At 46.2% G+C, this 15,756-nt stretch overlaps 2 protein-coding genes across 2 annotated transcripts in view; one reads left to right on the forward strand and one right to left on the reverse strand.

Moving 5' to 3' along the window:
• Positions 1-3,560: 3,560 nt before the first annotated feature.
• The window catches only part of CTU2 (cytosolic thiouridylase subunit 2), a 78,923-nt gene continuing 66,727 nt past the window's right edge, over positions 3,561-15,756 (forward strand). The window contains exon 1 of the mRNA XM_040409285.1: positions 3,561-3,696. The gene's annotated coding sequence lies outside the window, so the exon portion shown is untranslated. The remainder of the gene's footprint in view (positions 3,697-15,756) is intronic.
• Positions 4,057-4,785, reverse strand: LOC120980287 (probable cAMP-dependent protein kinase catalytic subunit). Its single transcript, XM_040409289.1, has 3 exons — positions 4,659-4,785; positions 4,369-4,497; positions 4,057-4,250 (listed from the first exon to the last, which is right to left on the reverse strand). Exons 1-3 carry the CDS (start codon positions 4,782-4,784, stop codon positions 4,245-4,247), a joined length of 261 nt encoding a protein of 86 aa, XP_040265223.1. The 5' UTR covers position 4,785; the 3' UTR covers positions 4,057-4,244.

Consider the following 15,756-nt stretch of genomic DNA (forward strand, 5'->3'; position numbering starts at 1 on the left):
AGTACGATTGGCGATTGGCCGCTCCGTTAATTTCTGGGGATATAGGGCCCTTGTGATCGGTGGGGGTCCTAGCGGTAGGGCCTGTGGATAGGGGATAATTAAAAAAAAACGGAATTCCCCTTTAATGCTTCATGCACACATTTGTAGTTTCAGTGCGGATCCATTAATTTCAGTGGGTCCTTAAAAAATGCGTAAGCGCACCAAGTGCGTATGTCCGTAAAAAACATAGAAGGTGTCCTATACTTGTCCGTTTTGCGGACAAGGATAGGACATTTCTCTAGGCAGGGATCACAGCCGGGATCCATGTCCTGCGGACCGCAAGACGCTGCCTATGCGGTGTCCGAGCAGAGGCGCCGGGTGTCAAGCGGGTCCGCGGCATTCACAGTGAAAAACTGTGGCAGAAATGGCGGTGGAATTTGACAGCATCAGAATCCTCCATGTGAACATACCCTGGGGCTGTGCTGGGGATTTTCATCAGGCGCTATCTGCAGAGTTGTACCAGCAAAGTGGAAGAGTTTTTATCGGTTTTGCCGAAATAAAAAAAACAGCAGCAGGAACCTGGGATGCGGATAGGAACTCTGCGCCGTGTCAGTTTATACCATGGGTTTTCATTGTGGAGTTCACCCTTCGTCTTGCAGAGAGTCAAAAGTGCCTCAGAATCGGGAACGGAACAGCCGGCCCCTAATAGAACAGTCCCATCCTTGTCCGTAATGCGGACGCACGGAAACGGAATTGAAAGGAATGGTTCCGCAAAAAAAATGGAATGGACACGAAAAGAAAATACGTTTCTGTGCATAAACCCTAAGGGACACCGCCCTTCTCAGCGCTGTTTCCCATTGACAGGTATGGGAGGCAGAAAGGACACGGCCATCGGCGGGTTCTTGGTGATATTTTGGCATGAGCTGCCCGTGCACGTCCCCTACAGGAATGTTCACATGCAGCAGATTTATATATAATTTTTTATATTTTTTTGCTGAAAATTTCTACAAATGAAATGCAGTCCAATTCATAAGGCTTGCAGAAATCGAAGCGCTTCCCTCCAAAACAACCCCATTCAGATGAACGGGACCGATTTTGAGTTGCAGAAATTTCCTGCAACACAATCTGCCCTGTGTGAAGACGTCCTTATAGATAGAAAACCTGCTGCTACAAGATTATGACCAGCCGGGACCTGTATGCGGCACATCCGTTATGGGCTACAAGAAAATGGTGGGTGAGATTGGTAACACACCCCCCCGAGGTGTCACACCTTGTGATCCATCATCCCAGTCATTATATAGGCTCTGATGACATGGGGCAAGATATACAGTCATGTCCATAGGTGTTGGCACCCCTGAGAGTTTTCCAGAAAATGAAGTATTTCTCCAAGAAAATTATCTATACACGTGTTTATGTCCTTTGTGTGTACTGGAACGACACAAAATAAAAAACAGAGAAAAAAAAGGCAAGTTGGACATAATTTCACACAAAACTCCAAAAATGGGCCGGACAAAATTGTTGGCACCTTTCCAAAATTGTGGGTAAAGAACTTTGTTTCAAGCATGTGATGCTCGATCAGACTCACTTGTGGCAAGTATCAGGTGTGGACAATCTAAAAATCCCACCTGAAACCAGGCAAAAAGGGGAAAAGTTGACTCAATCTTTGCATTGTGGTTCTGCACAAAGCATGGAGGACAGAATGAGGAGAAGAGAACCGTCTGAGGGATTGAGAACCACAATTGTGGAAAAATATCAACAATCTCAAGGTTACAAGTCCACCTCCAGAGATCTTGATGTTCCTTTGTCCACGGGGCGCAACATAATCAAGAAGTTTACGACCCATGGCACTGTAGCTAATCTCCCTGGACGTGGACGGAAGAGAAAAATTGATGAGAGGTGTCAACGCAGGATAGTCCCGATGGTGGATAAGCAGCCCCAGTCAAGTTCCAAAGAAATTCAAGCTGCAGGCTGAGGCTGCATCGGTGTCCGTGCGAACTATCCTTTGACATTTGAATGAAATTAAATTCTATGGCAGGAGACCCAGGAGGACCCCACTGCTGACACACAGACATAAAAAAGCTAGACTGCAGTTTGCCAAAATCCTTCTGGGAAAACGTCTTGTGGACAGATGAGACCAAGAGAGAGCTTTTTGGTAAAGCACATCATTCTACTGTTGACCAAAAAACGGAATGAGGCCTACATAGAAAAGGACACAGTACCTTCAGTCATATGGTGGAGGTTCCAAGATGTTTTGCTGCCTCTGGAACTGGGTGCCTTGATTGTGGCAAGGCATGGTGAAATCTGAAGATTACCAAAGGATTTGGGGTCGTAATGTAGGGCCCAGTGTCAGAAAGATGGGTTTGCTTTCTAGGTCATGGGTCTTCCTGCAGGACATTGACCCCAAGCATACTTCAAGAAACCCTCAAAAAAGGATGGGAAGAAAGCGCTGGAGAGTTCTGAGGTGTACAGCAACGAGTACGGAACTAAATCCCATTGAAAACCTGTGGAGAGATATTAAATTTGCTGTTGGGAGAAGGCAGACTTCAAATCTGAGAGACCTGGAGCAGTCTGCAAAAGAAGAGTGGTCCGAAATTCCAGTTGGGAGGTGTAAGAAGCTTGTTGATGGTTATAGGAAGTGATTGATTTCAGTAATTTCTTCCAAAGAGGTGTGCAACCAAATATTAAATTGATGGTGCCAGTAAATTTTTCTGGCCCATTTTTGGAGATTTGCGTGAAATTTTTTTATATAATTTTTGGCTTTTTTTTTCTCTTTTTTTTGTGTTGTTCCAATACACACAAGGAACATAAACATGTGCATAACAAAACATTTGTAATTTTAATAATTTTCTGGGAGAAATACTTCATTTTCTGGAAAAATTTCAGGGGTGCCAACACTTAGAGCCATGACTGTATGATAATCCTCCGATCACAGCCACAGTCTCCTGACAACCGGGGCACGCAAAGTGCAGTTGGCATGTGTCAGTAGATGCTACTAGCTCTTCTACTTCTTATTCTGGACACAAAGCAATGGACTGAACGTGTGTGGACTAATTTCTAGCAAATGGCTCCCAGAAATTGTACATACGGGGGGAGATTTATCCAAACTGGTGTAAATTAAAACTGACTTAGTTGCCCAGAGCAACCAATTAGAGTATACCTTTTATTTTCCAAAGAGCTCTGAAAAATGAGAGATGGAATCTGATTGGTTGCTATGGGCAACTAAGCCAGTTTTAAATTAAATTATATATCAATATAATTAGAGAAAACTACTACGAGTGTGAACAGGGTCAAGATCAAGGAAGACAGGCAAGTCACTTCCTTCACCATAGTTTTTTTCCACTGGTGACCACAAACACAGTTTTGGGGTTTCTCCTGCATAAGAAGTCACTAGTAAAGATGGTTTACCACATTTCTATAAAAATCTCATATATGGAAATAATTACATTAAAGCTTGTGTAGATTTTCAGATGTTTTATTTATGCATAAATGATATTAATTGTATATGCACTATAGGTAAAGGAGTGGATGAAGATCAATCCACTCTTCAGGCCTTGGCTAACACTTGTGTTATCTCTGGAAATCCAGGTCTTGACCACACATGATGGAGAAGTGAAGAGCAGAGTGTGATCTCTGTAGATGGAGTTCTCCTGGATTCCTCCATGATGTTCTTCCTACAACACAGCGATCAACCGTTCAGCCTTCTGATTGTCATGTCCGGTGGGTGAAGGAGCTGCTTTGTATCTCTGCAGCTTCCTTCTGTCTCTGATCGGTGGGTAAAGGAGCTGCTTTGTATCTCTGCAGCTTCCTTCTGTCTCTGATCGGTGGGTGAAGGAGCTGCTTTCTTTCCCAGCGGCTTCCTTCTGTCTCTGCCACCACGTTGTAGATGAGTCCAGATGGTAACATAGCAAGTAAGGTTGAAAGAAATCCTTCAATTTCAACCTATAATTACTTGCTATGATTATCCAGAGGAAGGCGAAAAACCCCAGAGGACGAGTAGTTTCCTCATATAAGGGGAAAAAATTCCTTCCTGACCCCAAATTTGGCGATCAGAATAAAACCCTGGATTGTTGCCTCAAATCTACATGGATGTTAAGTGGTGGACACTCGGTGGGTTTGTCATAGTCCGGTTGAGTTGTATCATCCACTTGATGTTAATGGACAGATCTCCATGTCCAGAGTAGTGGAAGCTTGGTGAGTTTGTCATATCCGGTGAAGTGAGGTTCATTCCTGGATGTTACTGGAATGGGGCTGGTTATATCAGCCAATTACTCCTGTGGGAAGACAGATATATATGTCCAGATCAGTATCTCATCTACTAAATGCTGTATACGGTGTGTCCTACAGAGCGCTGATGACACTATAGATGGGTGTGATGGGTGTTATACTTACAAAGTCCCATTGGAATGGCGGGTGGGCTCTGCCGGACTCCACATCCTCCCAGTTTACTGAGTGGAAGAACGGGTGGCATCTGATGGACGATGTTATTGCCAGTCGGCCACATGGAGATTTGCAGAGGAGCTGAAAACGAGAAAAAGAGACATTTAGCCATTATGTTATGTCACAATATATATAAAGATGAGGACAACATGGAAAATGTCTGATCCAGCATCACACTCATGTATCCGCTCCATTTCTCGTATTCTACTCCTTCTACTAATCTGCCATCTGATCCTACTCACCCCTGATATGATATTGATGGCATCAGGGCACATTCCCGGTAGAAAGGACGGGTCATCCTCCTGCAGTGACAGATGATAATCCTCCACTGAGCCTTGGCTATAGAACGGCTGATCACCTACACTCATCATAAATAAGATGACGCCGAAGGCAAATGAGTCCACCAGATGGTTGTATCGTTCACCGTCCATCACCTGTAGGAAGATCAGTAGGGGATGAGCTGAATGTACTGGTGAGGGGACGTACACACAGAGGCTATGAAGTCCGGTCTGGGATTACATACATACAGTATAGATATTTGGGTCATGTAAGAAGTTACAGATTATTACTCAGTCCTACTATCTGCATCAGTCAGTCAGGGATGTTCCTCACCTCTGGGGCAATGTAACCAGTAGAGCCTAAAAAGTCGTTCATTGTGTCCTCCCCAAACACATTCACTGCTGCTAAACCAAAGTCAGCGATTCTGATGTGTCCGATGTCATCAAGGAGGATGTTTTCAGGCTTCAGGTCACTGCAGGGAGAAGGAGCAGACACTTAGTATGATGGATAACTCATGAGAAGATCTTTATATAATAGGTAAGAAGAAGATGTAGTAATACATATACACTACACACCGATGTACAATGCCATGGTCATGAAGGTATTGGAGTCCGCAGACCATCTCTGCCGCAAAAGGCCTGGAGTAGAAAGTAGAGGATGGATCAGTGGTTACGTACATAATCATACAGAGGACATGAGACGGTTCCAGAGAAGTGTCTTCTCCATGTCTTCATCATCTCCTGCCGTCCATTGCTCTAGGACTACAATGTACATGCAGCAGATTATTAGGATTATTACCTTGTTGTCTGGATATCAAACGGCATCCATTCCATCATCAGGTTAAACAGGTCTCCTCCAGCCATGTAGTCCATTGCTATGATGTAAACCTCAGGTGTCTCCATAGATGCCCGCATAGATGTCAGGAAGCGACTCCCAGCCGCAATTTTGAGGACTTTTAGTTCTACAAAGATTTTGTCCTCTATACGACTCTTGGTCATAATTTTTACAGCCAACAGTTCTTGTTTGGCCGGCTCTGATGCCAAGATGACCTGAAGGAGAATCACAACAGATCAGACCAAGAAGAATTGTGAGGAAAGAAAGTGACGTCATACAGAGAAGTGTCCGTTAGAAGAAATTTACGCAGTTTTGGTCACTTACTTTTCCGTAGCTCCCCTTTCCAAGCAGTTTTTGAAACTGCAGATTGTCAAGGTCAATAGGTTTTATTGTGTTGACCGATTCTTTGGGGGATGGAGTACGGCTACTGGCATAACCAAGGTCTTCTACTGACATGGCCGCTGTATGGGAGGTTGGATTAAGGCTTCCATCTGCTGGAAGGAAACAAGATTCCTAATTATTAATGTAAATAAGCAGGAAATGCTAGAATATTTGGGCCCGTCTAGTTGAAACAATTTTCCTTGTTGCCCATAGCAACCATTCAGAGCTCAGGTTCCATTTCTTAAAATTCTCAGAAACAATGAAAGCTGCATTGTGATTGGTTGCTAAGGGCAACAACAACAGTTATTCCAGAAGACAGTTTTGATAAATAAAGCATATACATAATATTGGGAGTATAACCCACATCATCCAGTCTTATTATAATGAACTATTTCCATCTTACCTGATGCATCTTTCACCAGTGGACTGTTGGACTCTGTGAAGGACATGTTTTTAGATGATGACCTGGACCTTTTTAATGCACCGTTTCCATTGACAATTGGCCTTGCATAGATGAGATGTCTCCTACATTGGACAACCCAGTCCCTGTTGTTTTTGGTTCTCTTCTGGGCTGCCTCTCTTTGTAGGTTTCGAGCCTCTGGGGTCTCAGATCTGGAGATTGGGACATGTCTTGGTGTTTCTTGGAGAACCTCTTCCATTTCCAACTCTACACTGATGATATTTCTCCGCTTTTTGAGGATTTCATTTTTGTTCCTCCTCCTTGTTTCAGGGACCAGTTCTCCGATTTTCTTTAAGGTGTTAAGTATGGTCCTCTGAAGCTCTTGATCGGCGGAGTTTGCAGAGTGAGATTCCTTGAGGTTCTCCATTTTCCTTTTCTCAGTAAGGATTTCATGTCTCAGGATCTTTCTCATTTTCTCCAGATTCTGTCTTTTAGACGCCATTTCTGAGGCTTCATTGTCCATATCCGGGGGTTGATTGTCTTTTCGCCCTAAAGCGAACAGCGGTTTCTGTTGGGAGATTCCTCTCCTCTGTCTCAGAACCAGATCTTTTTGGGTTCGTCTCCTCTTTTCCAACATTATAAAATCCATTTTTGCTTCGTGTATCACGAAACGCATAGGGACCGCCTCACCCTTGGGAGTCTGTAAGGCAGTGATTTTCTTCTAGCGGTAGAACGGGGATATAGAAGGTGATGATGTCATCATATCACTTCTGACATATTTTATTATTGTGATGTCATAGTACTGGGATTCTACAGGTTACCATGACAGATTGCCATCTGTGATGTCACACAAGGACATTATACCAGTACTTGGCTTGACATTTGTCATTGACCAAGTGAACACCTTGATAAATGACGATCTCTTATCTGCTTGTTAGCTAGGATCTATAGTACTTTCTGCTCTTCTTCATAAAGTTTGACCATCCAGTCCTGTTCAGTTCTATATTTGGTCATCCGTTCCACAATGTCCATTCTGTAGGTCTTTAGGTTCGGGGCAAACATCAAGAAACTCTCATGTACTGAAAGTAAAGCTATTTGAGAACCCTCAAATGAAAATATTAGGGCCTGTTATACCAACTGTCCTCTGGTGAAAGCAATTCTGTAATACTTGCAGGCTTTGTAAAAAAAAATGTATTGCCCCAGGGTTTCTAAGGGACTGACTGGTAACAAAGAGCAAACAAACTTTCTGTAGTCTCATCTTTAAAGGGGTATTTGAGACTTATCTACTGATGGCCTGTACTCAGGATAGGTCATCAGTATCTGATCGATCGGGGTCCGACACCAACGATCAGCTGTTTGAGAAGGCATTGGTGTTTGGAGTAGCAGAGAGGTCTTCTCACAGTTTTCACTAGGCCATGTGATGTCACGTCCAACGGTCACATATCCCAGGAACTCAATGCTACGGCGAGTGCCGGTGTCTTCTCAAACAGCTGATCAATGAGGGTCCCGGGTGTAGGACACCAAGCGATCAGATACTGATGACTTACCCTGAGTGTCGTAAAAGCCATTTAAATGGGTTTTCCACTCCTCTACTATTGACTGCCTATCCTCGGGAAAGGCCATTAATATCTGACTGGTGGGGCATACGACATCCTGCACCCCCACTGATTAGCAGTTTTGGGGTAGACTGGTGCTACGCGTTTGGATCACAAGAGCGATTTTAATCATGGCATAGAGGCCTATGGAACATAACTTTGAATTAAATATTTGTAATAAAGTTCATGATTTATTATGACCCTGATGCTGGACCATCACTTTTTATGGGTTCCTAACAAGTGCACCGGAACGCAGTCAAGATATCGGGCTAGCCGGCGTGCAGTTCACAGCTCTGTCCAGTGAGCAGTGGACACAGCTGGTTACTGCAGCGCTGCTTCTATTCACCTCAGTGGGAACAGCGCTGCAGTAACCAGGTCCGTCCACTACACAGGGGGAGGAGCTATGTGGTATCGGTACCGATTTCCGGAGCTTCTGCATAGCTGCTGATCTGCAGGGGTGTGGGGTGTTGGACCAACATCAATCAGATAATGATGACCTATCCTGTGGACAACCCGTTTAATGGTGTCAGTCCCTAAAAGACACACTACACATAATTTAACTATTAGCAGTCTGTTTGTGCAGTCCCAAGGGGGACCTCCCTTATCCAGAGGTGATGTTGACACCTCTAGGCTATGAATGCCTTCGCCCAGAGTCTTTTTCCTTGCAGCAGGTCACACATGCCTATGGCATTGATCCACCAGTGTTCTTAGGGGCTTATGCGTGGACCAGGGTATTGGTTCCTCTTTGGGCCCAGTGGCACTAACCCTTTTCTCAGCTGCCTCTACTCCTTTTGGACCCTGCTGTCAACTGGTATTTTGTCGGGGAATGAGACCCCCTCTCCTCCAACGTTCACAACATCTGATTGATGCTGCAGCTATCATATCTGCAGGGTTATCTAATCTTTGGTGGTACGCCTATGGGATGGGAGACTCGTTTTATCCCACACATGCCGTCCCACATCATGGTTTGCTCTGTCGCTGTTGCTCACTTCCATCATTGACTTGTGTGGTGGGAGACTCCCTGTGCTCCCACTCCTTTCTGGATAGGTTGCTTCCTTGGGCATGGAGCAGCCTCCTGACACTGTCCTGCTGGAGCAGGAATGTTTACTCTGGCTTGCCCCCCCCCCCCCCATCAGACTTGTGTCGGAACTGCTGAAGATGGCGCTTACAACAAGACTTCTTGGATGGTCAGTGGAATTGATATCTTGGGAAGTCATCACTTTGAACTCTTTGTCATGTTCCTCAAACCATTCTTGAAAAAACTTTTGTGTGGTCGGGCAGACCAGATGGACTTCGATGAGCCTTTTTAGACCTATGACCCTGTCGTCTGTTCACTGGTTGATCTTCTTTTGGTAGGTATTGACCACTGCATACTAGGAACACCCCAAATGACCTGCTGTTTTGGCCTGACCCAGTTGGCCCTTGTCAAAGTGTTTTTTAGATCCTTACATCTTGCAATTATTTTCTGCTTTTACACTTTAAAGGGGTTTTCCTATCTCAGACAATGTGGGCATATTGCTAGGATATGCACCCATTGTCTGGTAGATGTCCACCTCTGGGGCCTGCACCTACACCGAGAATGGTGGAGTTTGCACCCTCCATTCATTTCTATGAGGTCACCAATGTAGCTGAGTGCTGGCTCGGCTATTTCTGTCGGGCCCATAGAAGTGAATGGGAGCGGTGGCTGTGCATGCGCTCCCATTAACTCCTATAGCGAGAGCGCTTGGTGGTGGCCGGACTCAGGGAAACCCGGGGTCCTCCAGCCACCACTTTCCCTGTTTTGTTCTCGATATAGGTGGGACCCACACCTATCAGACAATGGGGACATATTCTAGCGATATGCCCCCATTGTCTCAGATGGGAATACCCCTTTAAGAACTGACTGTTCACTTGCTGATTAATATCTCCCAGCCTTTGACAAGAGCCATTGTCACGAGATCCTCAATGTTCTTCACGTCACTTGACAGTGGTTTTAACGTTCTGGCCGATCAGTGTATGTGCCACTGGGGGGGCCGTGGTAAGCTGGGCGATAAGCCCAAAGAACTGTTTAAAGGCTTACATTTCATATAATAACTTGGTATCATTTTTTGACCCGGAATCCAATAACCGTCCTTTATTTTGCACTTGCTAGAGGCCTATGCGTTCTGACTGCTCCCTGGGCGTGTGGACCGGGTCTCTCTCAGTCCAAGTTTCCGTTGTGTGAAATTTGCTAACAAGTGCAAGCCTCCTGCAGCAGCCACTTCACGTGGAAAGTATTCCACACATGTCAGGACTCCGGGGAGTGTAAACACACACACATCCATACCGCCGCCAGGAATAAATATGTCACGGCCTGAACCCTCTTCTCAGCACGTGGGATGTTGACTGCGATATTAACCGCCTGGCTGCTGGCCTGCGGACGGGTCACACAAGCCGGTGTCTGTGGTCCATCGGTAGAATGACTGCAGACTGTCAAAGACATTAATGGGGAAATGTTCCAACATTAGATAATTAACATCAGATCCCGCTAATCGTCATGAGCTCCTCTGGAGAAACATGGATCCGTCTGCCTGTCCTCCCCTTCCTTCTACATTGCAACAGATGTGGAGACGTCTATGCGGCTGTCAGGGGTGCCCTGGGCTTGTGTTCATGTTGTGGTTGTGCGCCATTTATTATGATGTTTGTGTGCGTATTTGCTCTTTTCTATATATGTACTATACGTCACGTGTGGTGCACTGCGGTCGCTATGTGAATCGTGCAGGACCATTCCTGGGAGGAGTTTTTAATAAAGGGGCTGTGTGGCACCATAGTGAGTTGGCACATGTCCTAGGAAAAGAGAGATGGTCGGTGCAAAGCCTGTTTGAGAGAGACATTGTGTAGCCTGAGGAAGCTGAAGAAAAGAGTGTAAGACCGGCCATACAATTCAGTTCACGCCCGATCCCCCTCATACACATGCATGCTCAACTCGGTCCAGCATATACGTGTTCTCAGTAGAAAGATGGGATAACACCACTTCTGGCAGCAGCAAGAGCAAATCATCAGACAGATGAAATGCAGCATGCCCCATCTTTATCCCCCCCTGTCAGAGGAGAGTCGGGAGGCCTCATACGCTTTAGATGGGTGGTCGGCCCTGCCAAAATCAGTGCGTTTATTCAGCCGACCAATATCTAATGTGTACGGCTATCTGATGGGTTCGGCTACACAGAGATTTCGTTCTCTCAACAGCAATAGCGCCAGTGTAGCGGTGCTAGTATAGAAATGAATGGGGTGGCAGCACAACTCGCATGAGTGCTGCGACCCCAGGGTCGCAAAAAATCCAACAGTTGTGAGTCATGCTGCGAACCCATTTCTGTGCGTACAATGCAATCCTTGGGTGCAACAGCTGCTGCACAACCCAGATCGCCCTGTAGCCGAACCCTAAGTGCTGACCCAAGCGGGCTACAAGATGGCAAGGAAGAAGATGGACCTGAGGAGTAATGGCTGGGTTGCTGCTGCGGTAATGCAGGAGCCGCCCACAGAGCTTGGGCTGAGTTGCCAGTCACTATCTCAATGAGAGACCCGCATTCCTTTCATGGGGTTCGACTACCATCCCATTGCCTCCAACTCCCTGCCCATTACATTGCCACCCATTAAAATGGGGATGAGAGCAACCTGGAGTGCGCCCCATATCAGCCCCATGAGCTGCCTCAATGGTAGGTATGCCTAATTATAAGTAATAAGAGGTGAAGGGAGAAAACCTGAAATACTGCATGAGACTGCTGTCCCAGAAAAACGCCACGCACTTCTGGTGCACGGTAATCTGGGGAGCGTCACCTTTACGTCAGACTCTGATGTAGGAAAAATAGACTATTCCCTGTGTTATATCAGCAGATCGGACGTGTATGTTAGGACTTTGTCGAGTGTTTCTAATGACAACCAACAGAATTGTGAATGCAGCTCTGGAGCATTATACAGGCTGTAACTCGGGGTCAGTTTTAGGTGTACTAATGGTGGAAAAGCAATGTATTATATAACTATTCATGTGGATCAGTACATGTATAAACTGTAAAATGATGGGACTTGTCACCAAAACATATTTTACATTGCATTTTCCCTTAAAGTCAGTGGTTTATAATGGGACTTGTTCGTGTTCATTTATGTATATATTTTTTTGCCAAGGAAAATCATTTAGTCCTGGGACTATGTCATTTAGACCTATTTAATAGTGAGGTCCTTACTGCAGTCCTGCTGGGAGAGGGGTTAATCCACCATAGAGCCTCACTGTCCGCAGGTGTTACTTATGGCATGTGCGACTGGCATGTCCGGCCTTGGCCAGCGAGTGTAGGAAAGTCTCGAGGCTGGGGTAACGCCAGGGAAAAATCCAGAGAGACCCAGAGTTTATGCCAAGCGACTGGGGGAGTGCCGCTTAGAGGGTATACATAGTAACACGGGGGCTATTTTAAGAGCTTTATGCGACATGCCACCTCGGAGAAATCCCCTTCACTGAGCTGGCGCTGGGATATTTATAGTGGCCCGTATTCCTGTGACAGCACCTTACATGTCACAAGGTGGGCATGCACAATGACACGGGCACCATCATGGCGCAGCAGCTCTGCCTAATGTGCCTGTAGGTAGTGTCCAGATACTTAAAGGATTATTGTAAATCCACATTTCGCAATGTACTAAATAGTTGAATTACTCTCAGAGCATGATAACCTGCCGGGATGTGGTCCCCCGTGACGCTGCCCTTCAGATGCCTACCGGGCCCCCGCTGGTCTTCACTGACGCTAGTGTTTTTCATAGCAGCCATTTCTTGCTTTTTACAGTGTGTCAATACTGGACTGAGAGTGGAAGACCAGCAGGGATGCGGTAAGCGCTGGAACAGCAGTGGTGGGGGATCAGAGAGGTGAGTAATGCTTCTTTTTTCAACCCATTCTACCCCTAAAAAGTGATGCGGATATGGCCCCAGTTCACCGGCTGTCTTTCTTTGGACCTTTCGCTCATACTTGCCCATTTTTCTGATTCCAATGCCTTCTCCTATATCACAGCCATTGTTATATATGAGACAACCACTGTTATTCCATTCACCCGTCAGTGGTTTAAGATCGCTTTGTGCCACCGTCTGTATGGCAAGAAGTGAAAGTAAATCGCAAGTTGTCATGCCCCGACATTTAGGTTTTTTGAGAATTTTAGATCACAGCAACTTGCAATGCGACCCCATTCACTGCCTCTACTTGCAATACAGTCATTGCTCCACAGCGATATCAGCCTCACGCTGCAGCGCTCGTCACCGTGTAGACCCAGACTAATTGCTATGACTGATCGCATGGGATATGTCATTTGGTCCTTTCTGTTTTTATAAGCTTCACTTTTATCATGTTCCTGTTAGGTTAGATTCACGCTGGCCAGATTTCTGCAAATGCCCCGATTCATCTGGGTGGACCATGCAGATATCCATGTGCACGCTGCAGAAACAACGCCATTTCGATTAATTTAGTTTCGGTAATATACAACAAATCTGCCACGTGTGTATGTACCCTTAGGGGTTGTTCACATAGATTTTGAAAATGCACTGAAAAATCGGCACGTAATTCACACTGATTTTCTGTGCGGTTTTTGGCGCAGATTCCGGCACGTTTGTGTTGCTTCTTTTTTTCCAAGCAGGAAGCGTTTTAGAAGCGTTTTATGGCTTGGATTCCGCCAAAACCAGTCATGTGAACGGCCATTAGGGTATCTGCACACAGGTACAGGTTTACTAACGTTCCACATGGATTTCTGTGCATTTCCATAACAAATCTGCACCGAAAACCACACGTGTTACTTGTGGAAAAAGCAAAGTGTACATTAGATTTCTGAAATCTTCGGTTACTGCATTATGCAGCGTTTTTTCCACACGAGAGTCCACGTGTAAAAACCGCGCGTAATCATTAACATGTGCAGTTAGCCTAAGGCCCCATTCACATGGATTCAATACTGTGAACAGCCGCGCTGAATCTAACCCCCATTGTTTTCAATGAGAAGCTGTGCTGCACTTCAGGTTTATAGCCCCCATTGTTCCAAGAAAGGATATGTGTGGCAGGTGACTGCTCGTGGGTCTGCAGCAATCATGCTAAGAAACTGCAGTAGAAACCCGTCCCCCCCCATTTGCAAAATCCTCCATGTGAACTAGCCCTTAGTCTTCCTTTGAGGCCCATTTTGTGTCACGCTAAACATTGTGGGGGAATTACTAAGACCAGCATTTCATATAACCCCTCTTAATGTGCCCCAATTTATTAACTGGCGTACGCTTCTTACAGAATTTTTGCACAATGTTGGATTGTATGTGAATCAGAAAAGGAAATTTTTGAGCAAGTTTAGATTAGCGCCATAATTTACACCCATTTCTGGCATAAGTTCTGATAAATTTGCCGGACCACCGAGCTACGCCCCCTCCCACTAGGCTCCACCAACTTAGTCAGATTTTAAAAGTGACGAGAGAAGCGCAAACGGCAAAAAGTCACAAATTTATATAGGTGTGATTGGGTTACTCCATTACCCCTTAGTTGATAGTAGCTCTGTGATTAGAGACGGTCCGAGATCTGGACAGGATCTGCCTAGTCACATGGAGGTAGGACAGGACAACTGGCAGAAGCTAAAGGTTAGATGCTGTGGATTCACTCTGTAAAGTGGCTTATTCCTGTCTGAAGAGGGCGTGCTCCACAATATGAGGAAATCTGAAGAGGGCGTGCTCCACAATATAGGGAGATCTGAAGAGGGCGTGCTCCACAATATAAGGAGATCTGAAGAAGGCGTGCTCCACAATATGGGGAGATCCGAAGAGGGCGTGCTTCACAATATGGGGAGATCCGAAGAAGGCGTGCTTCACAATATGGGGAGATCCGAAGAAGGCGTGCTTCACAATATGGGGAGATCCGAAGAAGGCGTGCTTCACAATATGGGGAGATCCGAAGAGGGCGTGCTCCACAATATGAGGAAATCTGAAGAAGGCGTGCTCCACAATATGGGGAGATCCGAAGAGGGCGTGCTCCACAATATGGGGAGATCTAAAGAGGGCGTGCTTCACAATATGGGGAGATCCGAAGAAGGCGTGCTTCACAATATGGGGAGATCCGAAGAAGGCGTGCTTCACAATATGGGGAGATCCGAAGAGGGCGTGCTCCACAGTATGGGGAGATCCGAAGAGGGCGTGCTCCACAGTATGGGGAGATCCGAAGAGGGCGTGCTCCACAGTATGGGGAGATCCGAAGAGGGCGTGCTCCACAGTATGGGGAGATCCGAAGAGGGCGTGCTCCACAGTATGGGGAGATCCGAAGAGGGCGTGCTCCACAGTATGGGGAGATCCGAAGAGGGCGTGCTCCACAGTATGGGGAGATCCGAAGAGGGCGTGCTCCACAGTATGGGGAGATCCGAAGAGGGCGTGCTCCACAGTATGGGGAGATCCGAAGAGGGCGTGCTCCACAGTATGGGGAGATCCGAAGAGGGCGTGCTCCACAGTATGGGGAGATCCGAAGAGGGCGTGCTCCACAGTATGGGGAGATCCGAAGAGGGCGTGCTCCACAGTATGGGGAGATCCGAAGAGGGCGTGCTCCACAGTATGGGGAGATCTGAAGAGGGCGTGCTTCACAATATGAGGAGATCTGAAGAGGGCGTGCTCCACAGTATGGGGAGACCTGCAAAGGGTGAACTTATCCTAAACTGCTGTCCGACACTCTGGTGGCAACTTGTCTCTCGTGAGAACAAAGGATCAGGAATGTTGAAATCCATCTTTCTGTTTCCCAACATCTGTCGTCAGGGAACAGTCAGGACACCCCTTCCCCCAATGTGAAAATGGCACAAACATTTGATGTAGGTCTTATCTTCACTGCTTGTGCAATGGAAGGTTAAAGAGATTAT

Source organism: Bufo bufo, chromosome 10, assembly GCF_905171765.1.
Source record: "Bufo bufo chromosome 10, aBufBuf1.1, whole genome shotgun sequence".
Classification (NCBI taxonomy): Eukaryota; Metazoa; Chordata; class Amphibia; order Anura; family Bufonidae; genus Bufo; species Bufo bufo.